This window comes from Nesoenas mayeri (genome assembly GCF_963082525.1).
Source record: "Nesoenas mayeri genome assembly, chromosome: 5".
Classification (NCBI taxonomy): domain Eukaryota; kingdom Metazoa; phylum Chordata; class Aves; order Columbiformes; family Columbidae; genus Nesoenas; species Nesoenas mayeri.
In genome coordinates this window covers 42,510,622-42,524,468 of record NC_137548.1, presented here as the reverse complement: position 1 = coordinate 42,524,468, position 13,847 = coordinate 42,510,622, and the positions used below count along the sequence as shown (strand labels likewise).

Sequence of the window (13,847 nt, the reverse complement as noted above, 5' to 3'; positions counted from 1 at the left end):
GCTGCCCCAGCCCAGGTGGGGACCGCCCTGCCGCTGTTTTTATGATAATTAACATAGCGGTGTCCAAAATGCCTGGCGGGCTTTTTTTTTTTTTTTTTTTTTTTAAACTGCTACAACCACAGCCCAACCCACCCCGAGACAAATAAAGACCTCGGGCCAGAAACCAATGGCTATGGTGTGAGGAGTCAATGAGTCATCACCCCATCACTCCTTCCCAGTTTCACCCTCTGGAGACATCCTGCAGCACATGGCTGGCAGCCCCATCCCCGCTTCTGAGAGCAAGGGGGTCATCTCAAAGTGCTGCTAAGAGGCTGTGAGGTCTGACCCATGCGCCTTCTCCAGGACCGTGTGCGTGGCACTCCAGGCTGCTGGTGCCAGCCACAGGGTGACTTCACTGCTGGCCCTGCTGGAGCTGGCAAAGCTGGGGTTTGTTGGGGTTTCCAGCACCCCAGCACCTTGTGGAGGTAAGAGGTGGGTTCAGACTATTTTTTTTAAAAAGATTTTTATTGGAAAAGAAAACAAACCCCATTTTCCAAAAGAGGGGAGAGCTCCCACCCAGCACCGGTATTGGTGCATTGAAGGCAGAAAGGATGCAGCCCCAGCATCAACACGCCATTTAGAAGCGATGGAGGAGAGGGGATATGGTGGTCCCTGGGCATGGTGGTTTGCTTCCCCCAGCTGCTGCAGGAAACTCCTGCCCTGACCGAAGGGAGGCTGGGAGAAGCCCCTCAAGCTGAAAGCAGTCCTCACACGGGTAAGGGCCATAAGTGATGGGGCTACTCAAGCGTTCAACAGCTGGCCCTTCCCTCTGGCACTGGTACCCAGCAGAGGAGTGGGGAGGCTCCTGGGCTTGCCAAAGGATGTGCCAAAGGCAACTCATTTGTGCTAGAGGGTGGAAAAATGTGTGTTCCCATCCTAGCTCTCCAGGCACACCCCAGCAAATCCCAACAGCAGCGAAGAGGATGCGAGGGGGATGCACTGGCAGGGGCAGCGGGGAGGGCTGCAGCCCCTCCTGCAGGGTGGGTGGGTTTGCTCTCTACAACACTAGCAATTAAAACAAGGCATCTCAGTGAAAGAGAAGGTCATGGAAAGGAAGAAGGAGAGAAGGAGGAAGACTGGAGCATGGGCTGACTGCAGCGGGCTTCCAGCCCCATAGGCACTGTGTCAAGAGGCTGACGAGGATGCTGGCTTCCCACTCTAGTCCTTCCCCTTGCCCTTCTTTGCTGTATTGAAGAAGCACAGGAGATAAGAGTTAGTGTGTCCACCGGCAGTAGCCCAATCCCCCAGGTGCTGCCGTGGCAGAAATGTGGCCAGCACAGCCAGCTTGGCAGGGCACAGGGGCCGCATCCCTGCAAGCAACCTCCTCCCACCATGCAAAGCCATGCTTTGCACCAGCCCCACTGGGGAGAGAGGGAAACCACCATCCCACCAAAGCTGGCAGTGACTTGAGGAGGGGACCAGGGTTTTTCCTAGCAACACTTGCATCCTGCCCAGCTAGCAGCTGGACTTCAGGGCTGTCGCATGCACTAACACGGAGGGAAAAGCGTCCTAGGCGATCCCACACATCCCCAGCAAAGCCCAACCCCAAGAGGGCAAACTACCCCTGGAGAGCTCCTGCCCATGGTCACAGCAGGACCCTTCTGGGGACAGACGTGGTAAGGATTGACCTTTGGACTTCGACTTGATCTTAGAAGAGCAGGGCTTGGTCACATAGACGATCTCCTCGCACTGGGCATTGTACAGGGCTTTCTTCAGGATGCCAGAGCGAGTCTTCACACCTGTCTGAGCACTACACCCCCCCCAGCTCTCAAATTTGTACTTGCAGTCAGCTGCAAAAGAGGGGATTGGCGTCAGAGCCAGGCAGGACCCAGTGCAGCCACCAGCCCCAGCCACCCAGCCCAGGGTGCTCCCCAGTCAGTCTACCACCATGCACCCACCTCCAAACTTCTTCTTCCAGTTGCAGGGGATCTTGCACTTGAGCTTCTTACTCTCGTCTTTGCAAGTTCCCTCACGATAGCCCAGGCCACAGTCCTTGCTGTTGGGGACACAGGGTCCCCAGCGCCAGTCCTCACACTCAGAGCCATCCTTCTTCACCTTCTCTGCAAGGGAAGGGGGAGCAGATGCTCATTTCAGGAACACAGGAGCATACCCCGGGCTGCTCACCGGCCCCACTCTCACCTTTCTTGTTCTTGCCAGCCTCGGCGGTGGCAGCCAGCAGGATCAGCGCCAGGAGGAGGAGGAGGCCCTGGACCTGCATCCTGCCTGGGGAGGAGAAAGAGAGTGAGGTGGGTGAGGGGTCAGGGCATGATGCGGCAGCAAGGAGGGGGCACAGTGGGCTGAGGGCAGCCTGCCTAGATGTGAGATGGCAGCTGCCTCCATTGCACACAGGCACCTGTGTGTGTGCGTGCACCTCCATGCCCTGCTTGTTGCCACCCATCAGATCGTGTGTATTAATTGCGACAGGAAGGTTAACTGTGCATCTCAGCAACTGTGTCCAGCCAGGGAGCTGTTGGGCTGGGAGCTCATTCCCATCCCTGCAGCTTCTCACTGCCCTGCATGCGGCTGATGCTCTTTGCAGGGATCCCCACACCCCCTGAAGCAGCCGGGGAAGGCCCTGTAGTCGGGTGTACCCAGCACCAGGGTCTGTGCTGCTCCTGCCCGCACAAAAGCAAAGCAGCCCCCAGCTGCATGCTGGCAGTAGGAGGCCTTGCTCCCCAGCCCCTACCCCCCTGTACTTCTCTCTGGTTCCTTTATCCAGCAGTCAGCTGCCCCACACCAACGAGCCCCAGAGCCACGGGAGTGCAGCTTCCATGGTACTTTTTTCCAACTTCAGAGGAATCCAGAGAGGGAAGAAAAAAGTCCAGCAAAACCAAACCTGCTGCCATGAGGGGTCTGAGAGCTAAACTAGTGAATTAAACACCAAAAACAAAGTCCCCACAGTGTAGGAGCTCATTGGAGAGATGGTGCAGGAGCGCTGCACCCACTGCTGATGCTGCAGCCACCACAACAGCACTGGTGCATGCAGGGTGGGGGCTGCACGCATGTGCCTGGGAGCAGGTCAGCGATGACGGTGCATGCACACAAGGATGCAGCTCCTGGGGCCCTGCCTACACCACCACAGACGCCTTGGATGGTTTCCCTCTGTCTGCCACCATGAGCCTCTGTGGAATTCTGCAGCCAACACTGGGGTCCCAGCTCCCGCTCTCAGCAGGAATGCAGCTATGCAGAGCTGGTGTCTCAAGTCTGGTGGCCCCTTCCCCAGTCCCCCAGTACCCTGCTTTTTAGGATGACACCTATATCTGTGGGGCAGCAGCCAGCCAGCAAATACATTGCACCTGCCCTGGCTCCATGATGGGCTTGGCAGGACTGGGTCAGAGAGATCAGGACTGGGTCAGAGAGGTCAGGATGCACAGCATGTCCCAGGGGAAAGCAATGCAGGGAAGAGCCCGGGGTCAGCATTTGCTCCCTGCCCCCAGGCTCCCCAGGCAGCATACTGGAGAGAGCAGCTCCCTGCATTATTCAGGCTCCAGTGCACTCACCTTTCATGCATCCATTGCTGCGAAGCTGCCGGCTTTGCTCTGTATTGAACTGTCAGAAGGAATTACACAGCCCGGCTGGCTGAAGGCGCAGGCGAGGGGGTGAGAGCTGCCTACCCCTTTGCCCAGCCCAGCTAGGAGCCAGCCTACTGAGCAAGACATAACTCAGCCCCATTCTCACAAGGGGACAAGGTCTCAGTCCAGATGGGTGGATTAGAGATTGGCAAGGTTAGGACTGAGATGAGTTGCTGGCACTCCTGCCCCACTTTCTGAAACAGCTGGTCTGGGACAGCACCTGGCATCTGGAATATTCACAGCTTTCTCCTGATTTTGGGTGCTCTGTAAACTTCATCCATCCTTCACTGCAGAGTTTCCCTGTGCGCCCGGACCCACCTCCCAGCCCAGCACCTTCCAGCTCAGCTCTTGGAGACGTGGTGTCTGAGCGCCCAGACAGACAGCCGCCCACTGCTGTGCTCACCCCTGCCTCACCCTCACTCCCCAGGCACGGGTACCGTGGGGCTCTGCCCACCTGTGCACAGGGATGGGAGAGGAGGCTGCAAGAGGCAGCACAGCTACAGCCCCAGGGACTCCTGGATCCACTCCCAACTTCTGCCCAGCACACAAGGTCTGCAGGAACCTCATCCTAAAACATTCATAAGGGAAAGGGAGTGCAGTTTTCCAACTCGTTTTCCAAACAATCTGACCCTTTCTTTGTCCCCCCATCCACCAGTCAAACAAGAGCTGGCCTCAGTCAGGCTGCCAGTGCCTTCCGGTGTGTTCACATAGCCCAGCTCCTCCCACACCCCTGCAGGACCCTGGCTCCTCTCCTGCTCAGATCCCCACTGGCTCTCACAAGGTCTTGGTCTCTCCCACAAATGGGCTGCACAAGTGGGGCAGCCTGGAGCCTGGCCACACCATGGCAGTCCCCATTTTCCCTTCCTCTCCCTTCTCTAGCTGCTCTGGGTTTAAGTAACCCAGGATCAGCTCTATAAAAAATCACCAGGTGATGCTGAAGCAACACCCAAATACCCACCACGGCGATGGACCCCTCTCTGAACCCCTCAGGGACAGGCAATGCCATCAGCGAGTGCTTCTCCTAGCAAGTGCCACACCAGTTCCTATCCGCTCTCCGCCACCCCAATGCTCTCCTGGGGAGTGGGGTGGCTGCCGGGTTGTCAGCCCCCTCACAGCCCCTCTTCCAGCAGCAGGACCTCTCGGCTCAAGTTGCAGTTGGCTCCTGCAGAGGTGGGCACAGGACCACTGCCCTCCCTCCATCGGCTGAGCTGTTCCGCAGCCTCCGGGCTTGGAGCCCAGCACTTGGGGATCCCATGGCTTGGGGTGCCCAGCACCCCACCAGCGGGAATTTCCCTGCGGCCAGAAGAGGGGGCTGAGATTTTCCCCATTAGCCAAGGTGTTACCATGACCAGCAGGGCTCTGCTGGAGATACCGGATGGGAGCAAAGCGAGGAAAAGGTGCTAAAGGGGAAAGGCTTTGCTCTGCGTTCTGCCTATGCATTGCGAGGCAGAGAGGGGAGCAGGCAGCGCCTTCCAACGCTTCTACCCTCTGCTCCCTCTCCAGAGGGGATGCTGTGCCGTGACCCCCGGTACAGCCCCTTCCCCCCCGGGCCGGCCTCCCCTCTGGCCCCTGGAGAGGCTGGCGGTGGCCGGGCCGCCCTCCGAAGCAGTTCCGCGGGCTCCTGCCGGGGTATCTCCCACCGCCTGAGCCGTCTCCGACCCGGTGTGGGGTGTCCACCAAGGCGCGGGGGGGTGCTAGGATCCCGGGCCACTGCCTCAACCCCTGCCTGCTCTCCCGGCGCCCTGCCTTCCTCCGAAACCCCCTCCTCCTGCACCTTCAGCCCTGCAAGAGCTTTCTTGGTTCCTCGCAGGCGAGCCCGTCGGGACCCCGGCCCCAATCGCCCTTCCTACGGCTCCTCCCCAGCCAGGGCCATGTCCCCCACCCCGGCAAAGCCCCTTTTTCCGCCGGGAAGCCCTCAGCGTAGATCCCCACGGAAGGGAGCTGGAGGTCGCCACTCGCCTTGCCGGAGGCGCCCATCTCCGTGGGGTCGGGCGGGCGGCGCGGTCGTCCGCGGGGGCTTGGGGGAGCTGTCCGGCCCCGAGCACCGGGGGGCCCCACTCACCTGCGGTGCGGTGCGCGGTGCGGAGCGCTGCGGAGCTGCTGCCTTTGTGTAGCGGCCGCGTGCGGAGCCCCCGCGCAGCGCACAGCGGCCCCTGACGTCGGGCTCGGCTGGCAGCAAAAGGTGGGTTTTTAGCCCAAAACTTTTCGCAAGCTCCTCCTCTGCCCCCCGGCCAGGCACAAAGGCAGGCCGGCCGGCCGGCGGAGGGGCGGCCCCGGGGGGCAGGCTGGCCCCCCCGAGCGGGCGGGGAGGGGGGGCGCTGAGCCGGCGCCGGGCCCTGCGCAGGCGGGGAGGGTGCGGGGCTGCCCGGCACGGGGAGTCAGACGCCAGTGGGGCACGTCCCCATGTGTCCCCTGCCCCGGCCACGGCGCCTCACCTTCCTTTGGGCCCTGCAGCGTGGTACTACGAAGCCGTGGAGGTTCAGCTGAGTGCACGCCCCAGCATCCCAGAGTAGCTGAAAGGGTGCGAGCTGCACAATCAGGCAGGGATAGGGCTCCTCTGGAGCCCACTGCCCTGACACCCACTGGAAGATGGCCTCTGCGGCACCCCTGGGGCTAGACAGAGTGAAGACAATCCACCCCATGTCTCCACCAGCTCCGTGGGTGCCTCCTTCTCCATCAAGGCCACTGACATTGGTGGATCGACTTCTTATGGTCTCTGCCCTTCTTATCTTTCCCTTCTTGCTCTGTGCCTCGTGGAAGGGTATGGGGAGGGGGTACCTAAAGAAGCACATCACTTTCATGCTGACCCAGGCCTCTCCCCTGCTCCATCCCTTGAGACCTGCCTGTCCCCAGCTCAGACATGCTGCAGCCCTTTTCCTTGGACCAACCAGCAATATGAAATCAGACTGCTGGCTGGAGACTAAAGGACCTTCCAGGACTGACTGCTCCCTTTCCACTCATCTACCCCCTTTTCTCAGGTGAGGAGAGGCAGAGACAAAGCCAACTCTCTTCTGGAGTTACCAGCCAGAAAGGCAAGTGTCATGCCAAAAGAATGGGGCTGTGGTGGGGAACAGAGCCATTTTTCCACCCCTTACCCTGGAAAAAGGCTGCCAAGTGCAGGGCCGCCACAGGTGGGGTTACTGGAGGTTGGATTTTATGAGCTGCTTCACAACCAGGAATCACTTTCTGAGAGATTCTCGCATTTAACTCACACCCTGCCGGCAGTTTGCTGAACATCTGCAAAGGTGTGCCTGCTGCACGCACAGCAATGGGTGCTGCTCTGGGTAGTGAGGGGTCTGGATGTGCCAGGCTGTACCTTTGAGCACAGGGTGCAGAAATGGGTCCTGACAGCTGGACAGGTAGCGAAGCTGATAGTCCCTCCAGCCCTGCATCTCTGGGCCTTTAAACCAAAGCTGAAGAAAGCTGCAGAGACAAACTTCAGGGTCAAAAAGAAGAGCAAGGGCCTAAGTGGGCTGCTTTGGGCTGGGGTTCAGTCGCATCAGTTTTGCAAGTCTGAGTTATGAGGCTGTGATGAGCAAACCAGGGCCTGGTGGAGCTGTGAAAGAGCTGGGTATGGAACAAGCCCTGCTGCTTTTCTTCAACTGTCTGGGGTCCCAGGGCAGAGCAGCCCAAGGGATGGCAAACCCTGTGCAAATTTTCACTCTTTCCTCTGTTTCCAGCCATTCCTATTTCCCCCATTGCCTCCTTGGCCTGGGGACCTGATGACAGGTACTGGGCATGTGGGAGAGCAGAGATGCGCTGGTGCACATCACTCCCAGCAGTGCCTGTGCTTGGGCCCTTCGGGCCCCTTCTGAGGGATGCAGGGGGGGAATGGCTCCTTCCCCAGCTCAAACAAGCAACAGGAGACTGTGTTTGCAGAAAGGGGCCTCATACCAAGGGAAGGAGGGAAGAGAAGGGAGTGTGATCAGCCCAGGTGCGTTTCTCTGCAATTGCTTAACTTCAGCTTTTTACATCTAAAAATGTCACAAGATAATTCATGGCATGTCAGCTCCGCATTTTCCATCTCCAGCTGAAGAACGGTCCTTGGGGCACTGTTAATGCACAGCACAGTGGTGCCAGTGCAGGGACACAGCTGTGCATGTGGAGGGGGGATGACAGACAACACATTTTCCTTGTTCATACTTGCAGAAGGGGGTGTGTGGCAGGTAATCATTAATGTGGCCAACCGCTGTCACCCCAGCTCTGCTTAGCTAGGGCATGTCCTTCCCCAGCCTGCATGCATGCCTCCCAAGTATACACCCCCAGATGCGTTTCCATCCCATGAGAGGCCAGACTGACCTCTGGACCTCCAACATCCGTCTGCAAGGGAGAAACAAGGGATGCTGAGGCCCTTCAGAGAGAAGGGCAGAGCTTTCTCCTAAAGGTAGAGTGCCCCTCATCACAGCAATTGCATTTGGGGAACGCTTCTCTCCTCCACCATAAATTTGACACCAGGGCAGCTGGAAAACTCTCATTGCCATGGTTACTGACGGTGCTCTCCACTGAGACATGGGCCTAGCGCCAGCGCACTGGGGTCTGGGCATTGGAATGGGCCCCCTCCTCCCCATCACACGTCTGCCTGGTCCCTGGGCAGCGGCCCAGGGAGGCCAGGACAATTTGGTGTGCCTTACACCCACTACAGACCCCCACTGTTAACTCTGGGCAGGAGCTGAAAGACTGAAGGCGATGAAAGGGAGGCAGAGGGGGTGGAAGGGACAACACAGCCGAGGAAGAAGGCTGCTTCTCTGGGCAGAGAGGGGGTGGCAGGAGTGACAGGCAGACTGCCAAGCTGCCCTCAGGAATCCGAGTTTAAGCTCCCCATCATCAGCTCCCTCACCAGCACGCCATCAGCTGGAGCAATCATAGAATCATAGAATGCTAGGGATTGGAAGGGACCTCGAAAGACCATCTAGTCCAATCCCCCTGCCGGAGCAGGAACACCTAGATGAGGTTACACAGGAAGGTGTCCAGGCGGGTTTTGAATGTCTCCAGAGTAAGAGACTCCGCAACCCCACTGGGCAGCCTGTTCCAGTGCTCTGTTACCCTCACTGAGAAGAAGTTTCTTCTCAACTTTAAGTGGAACTTCTTATGTTCCAGTTTAAACCCATTATCCCTTGTCCTACCATTGTTTGTCACCAAGAAGAGCCTGGCTCCATCCTCGTGACACTCACCCTTTGTATATTTATAAACATTAATAAGGTGACCTCTCAGTCTCCTCTTCTCCAAGCTAAAGAGACCCATCTCCCTCAGCCTTTCCTCATAAGGGAGATGCTCCGCTCCCTTAATCATCTTCGTTGCTCTGTGCTGGACCCTCTCCAGCAGTTCCCTGTCCTTCTTGAACTGAGGGGCCCGGAGCTGGACACAATATTCCAGGTGTGGTCTCATCAGGGCAGAGTAGAAGGGGAGGAGAACCTCTCTTGACCTACTAACCACCCCCCTTCTAATACACCCCAGGATGCCATTGGCCCTCTTGGCCACAAAGGCACAGAGCTGGCTCACGGTCATCCTGCTGTCCACCAGGATCCCCAGGTCCCTCTCCCCTACGCTGCTCTCTAATGGATCATTCCCCAACTTACACTGGAACTTGGGGTTGTTCCTGCCCAGATGCAATACTCTACATTATCTCCTTTTTGCAAAGCAAACTCTGCAGGGGAGGTGGCATTGGCCACGGTCATCCTTACAAGTCCAGGGCTGGAAGCAGAAGCGTCCCTAATCCTCTGCTTTTGTAATCGGAGAGCAGTCCTCCCAACAGATGGAGATAATCCCAGCCCTTGATGCTGCAACCCCAGTGCTCAGCACTGGAAGCAGGACCCCAACGCTCCCCTCTGGAGCTGGGAATGAACAAGAAAAGCCGCCGAGCAGGCTCATCCCACACAGAGCAGCGTGGCTGGGGACAGCTCACCACAAGAAGGGCCGACAGAAATGTTTTGAAATCTGGAGGCTGGATGCTGCTGTCATACCCATTGAAAGCCGTGTGGCTGCAAAGCGCACAGCAGGATTGACATGCTGGAGTTGCCGCCTCCTGCCCCAGAGCGGCACAAGAGCAGGGTGGGAACAGCAGGCTGCCCGCTCCTGGTACACACTTCTGAGCTCTTCTGGATCCCTTGGGACAGCAGTGTGGTTTCTCCCTGGTTCCATGTTACACCAAATATTGATGTATGCCACAGAGTCAGGAAGAAGGTCCCTCAGGACAAAGTCACTGTATCCAGCAGCTGTCCCAGAGGGATGCTGTACAGGGAAGTGGGCAAGGACCTGGCCCAGCAGAGAACTCCCCAGAGCATCTCCAAGTTAGGACAGGGTCAGAAGCCTTGGGGTACAACCTTGAGGGGTGGCACTTGTGCAGTGCCCACCATATTCTCATGAATGCAGCTGGAGACAGGAACTAAAACATCCATCTCTTTATTTCAATGGCAAGAAACAACAACATCCAAACGGTCCAAGTCAAAAAGCAATGGGAACACAGGCTCATGCCAGGCCCTTGGCCTGCTGGAGCCAACACCCTCACAGAGTTACAAAAATACAGTCCTACGACAGCGTCTAGGAAACACAGACTCAGGTATTGCACAGAACCCCTGCCCTCCATGGGCAGGGAGACCAACTTCCCCTCCGCCGAAATACAAGCCGGGCTTGGAATTGCACAGCAACTCAGCTCACGCGTGCATGGAGGGACCAGGCGGGGAGAGGGACAGTGTGTCTCTCAACTACCTGTACAAAAACTATACGGGAAGATAAAAATGGGGAAGAAGGGGGGAAGCTGGGGCTGTAAATGCCTCCAGGCCAAGCTAGACGTCCTAGCTGGGGGGCAGTGGTTTGCACCTTTGAGAAGATGACAGTGCCTTTTTTGTTGGTGGCCAGTGAGCAGTGCCAATGGGAACTCCAGGCACTGCTGGAGCACCCCAGCTCTGAATGTGCCAGGATGCTATCGTTATTGATGACTAATACTGCCACTGGGTCCTGGCATTCTGCATTGCCCTGTGCCTCTGCTGCCCACCACAGCATCCTTCATCCCAGGGAACTCTACCCCCTGGTCAAAAAGCCTGAAGGGTATTCTGGTTCCCTGAGTCATCCTCATATCCATTTTTTGGTATTGGTATTAGGAGAGATCCAAACAGTGCCACCCAGCACTACCCAACGGGCACAGCTGAGTGTGATGGCAGGTTGGACCGTACAGATCCCACACGGCAGCAGCATCCTCTCCTGAGGCCCAAGCTGTGAGCAGCAACCTGCTTCGCAACCGCTGCCTACTCAAAGGTGCTGAGCAGGTCTGCAAGGCCCAGAGCCTCCTCCTCTTCTGGCACCTCCTGGTCCCAGAGACTGTCAGTGCTGCAAAACAGTTGCTGAAGGGCTGTCTTGATGCATCTGTGGATGCTCAGCACCCACAGAATCCATGGGAGATGAGTCATGGTCTCGTGCCCCCTGGCAGGTGGTAGGTGAAATGCCATGTCATTGCAGGCGTGACTTGGGGCTGGGAGCCCTGATGCTTCCTATGGATCCAAATCCCTCTTTCTGCTAAAACTGGAGAGAATGAACTGGTGGCCTACCCAGGGAACTTGTGTCTGCGCTGGGTGAGCTCCCAGGTTTTTTCTGCAAAGCCCTGCATCCCATCTGGGGGATGGCAGGAGCTGGACTCAGAGGATGCATGTTGACAGGTTGAGGGGGCATGAGGGGAATCCCTGAGAGCAGCACTGACCTCAGCACTGCCCCTCCAGCCCAGTGCAATATCTAGCACCGGCAGGGCAGAGCTGAAGCAGGGAGGGAAGCCAGATCCAAGTCAGCATTTGGAAAACATGACAGGCTCCAGTACAGCCCAGGCCAAGCACAGCTCTCCACCATGGCTACGTGCTGCAGCAGGCTGACGAAGACATGCCCAGGTGTGCAGGCTCCCCTATCCAGTCCTGGCCCTGCAGAGGGAAGGGTGGTGGGAGGGCTCAGTGGCCTTCCTTCAAGCCATCCCTGACTGGCTGAGTGCTAAAAGCAACTGGGAGGGCAGCAGCTGCCCCGCTTCCAGCTACGCCAGTCCCATGTTCTGAGAGAAGGCTGGGTGTGCCAGGGATGCCCCTCCCACTGCAGAAGGCCCTGGCAGGGCAAGAGAGAGACGTGGGGCAGCCGTAAACCAACAGGAGGGAGGAGGAGGCAGGGGCAGTAAGTCCTAGTGCTTCCCTTGGGACCAAGTCTGAGGCTTATGGCCTCTGCTGTCTGTCTGCACAACCTGTGCCTCCTGCGGCTGTGCCAGACAGCAGAGGAGGAACAGGACACAAACCTAGCCAGGCATCTAAAAGAGGGTCACTGCTAGCAGGGAGAGGTGGTGAGCAATGATATCCCATAAGGATCATAGTTAGGAGCCTGCAGAGGGGATACTGGCATCACTCCAGTGCACACAGGTGACCAGGGGCTTGAGCCTGGTCTGCCCCAACGCAGCTGAAGGATGGAGCCCATCCAGGGCAGGGAACATGGTAGATGAGGGGCAAAAGGGGGAACACACAAAGAGCCAGGCTTTAAGTCCTAAATACCCACTGTCCTCATGAACAGAGACGTACATCGGCCTGAGGCAGAGCTCTGCTGTCTCCATCTCCTCCGGGGACCAGGCTGACATCTAGGGAGGGCTGGGCCAGACTCACAGCTCTGCCCATTGCCATCATTCTCTTCTCCTCCTGCCTGAGCTGGCTTGGGCTAAGGCACGCCGAGCACTACACAGCTGTCTCTTGGTCCTCCCGCTGGATCATCTGGTAGTGCTGTCGGTTCTCGAGGTAGGCAGCTAAGTCGGGGTCATTGGCTTTCTCAGCACGGTGCTTGGGGGTGTCTCCCTGCACAGAGGAGGCAAAAGATGTCAGAGCGCCGAGCACTGCCTGAATGCTGCCTTGGCACCCAAAGGTGCCCCCGTTCCCCCACCAAAAGGGTGGCTGCAGCTGGGTCCAGCAGAGCCTGCAGCCAAGCCCCAAGGCAGGCAGTAGCCAAATGCCTAGGTGCTGGCCACAGAGAAAAAGCATGCTTCTGAGGAGCCCAGTTTTGCTGCGGGGCTGGAACCTGTCCCCTGAAGTGCCATTGGTCCCATACAGAGACCATCCCTGACCATCACCAGCCGTCCGGGAAGAGACAAAGGTTGGTCCCTGTGACCTGCTCTTCCCCAGTGCTGCACAGGCAGGCAAGAGAGGGTGAGGAATGTCTGGGGAATGCCCAGGAATACCAACCCCCCTTCCCTCTCAGCAGCCTGGCTAGTGCTCCTGCTCCCGGAGGAGGATCACATTTCACCAGCTTATTGCAGCCATCTGGACTGTGTCCACTAATGAACTCCTGCACTCCATAAAAAGCAAATCTGTTAACAGCTCCCAGCTCCATCTCCTCGCTCTGTTCCCCCCTCCTCCCTGCTCCTCGCTTCTCTTTGCCAAGTGCCCAGGCTCTGCCATGCTGCTGAGAAAGACCACAGAAACCTGGCGCTCTGCAGCTGCCATTGAAAACCAGCCCCAGAGGGATGCCCGACCTGCCCAGCTGGTCCCCTAGTGCACAGCGGGACACGGGCGGCTGTGGCAGGGTGCCGGGGTCTCCAGAGTGACCCACAGCCATATTTCTGCAGCAGGAACAATGGTCAGACATGCAGAGCCTCTGCTGGGCCTGGATGTGGCTGTGGACAAAAGCCCACCCCTGCACGGGTGTGGAGAGGTGCAACACTCCCAAGAAACCCCCTTTCGCACACGCAGCCCAAGACTGGGCATGCCCCACCGTCTCACATGCATCCCCGTCATGCACACAGGCAGAGGGATTGAGACCACTCTTTCCGGCTTTCCGTCAGGGCCTCCTCTCTAGAGCCCCTCAGTGCAAGGGCTCATTTAAACACAGGGGGGGAAAACAACAGGAGGAATTGAGTTTCTCTCCCGTCCCCCTGCGGAAGCCGCGCTGCAAGGCTGCTTGCCCACAGCCTGAAACCGGAGCTGCCAGGGCCCCCTGCCCGGCCATGCCGCGGCACGCCAGCCGATAAGGCTCAGCCTTCCTCACTGCTCCGTGGTGTGGGACCAGCCCGCTCTGAACTTGTGATACAGGTCTGACAGCAGGCTGGATCCTGCCCATGCAGGCCAGCTGTGACCTGGAGCCCAGGTGAGGTCAGTGCAGTGGCACAGAGGTGTCCCCAGGCAGTTACAAACCCAGACGTGTTTGCACAGGGACATGCAAGCCTGGCTCCCCAAAGCAGCCATCATGCCTGAGCAGGGCTCCCTTTTGTGCTGGCAGGCTGGGGGCTGCTCC

The 13,847-nt window shown here is 58.1% G+C and overlaps 2 protein-coding genes across 4 annotated transcripts in view; both read right to left on the bottom strand.

Moving 5' to 3' along the window:
• Positions 1-1,197: 1,197 nt before the first annotated feature.
• MDK (midkine) lies at positions 1,198-2,257 on the bottom strand (the record flags this gene model as incomplete). Its single annotated transcript, XM_080345742.1, has 4 exons — positions 1,198-1,223; positions 1,668-1,829; positions 1,938-2,099; positions 2,179-2,257. 4 exons carry the CDS (start codon positions 2,255-2,257, stop codon positions 1,198-1,200), a joined length of 429 nt encoding a protein of 142 aa, XP_080201868.1.
• A 10,041-nt stretch (positions 2,258-12,298) lies between these two features.
• Positions 12,299-13,847, bottom strand: part of DGKZ (diacylglycerol kinase zeta) — a gene marked incomplete at both ends in the record, with an annotated part of 44,147 nt that continues 42,598 nt past the window's right edge. For all 3 annotated transcript variants that reach the window (XM_080345443.1, XM_080345441.1, XM_080345442.1), the window contains one exon: positions 12,299-12,415. In XM_080345443.1, the coding sequence (XP_080201569.1) occupies positions 12,299-12,415 (117 nt within the window). The remainder of the gene's footprint in view (positions 12,416-13,847) is intronic.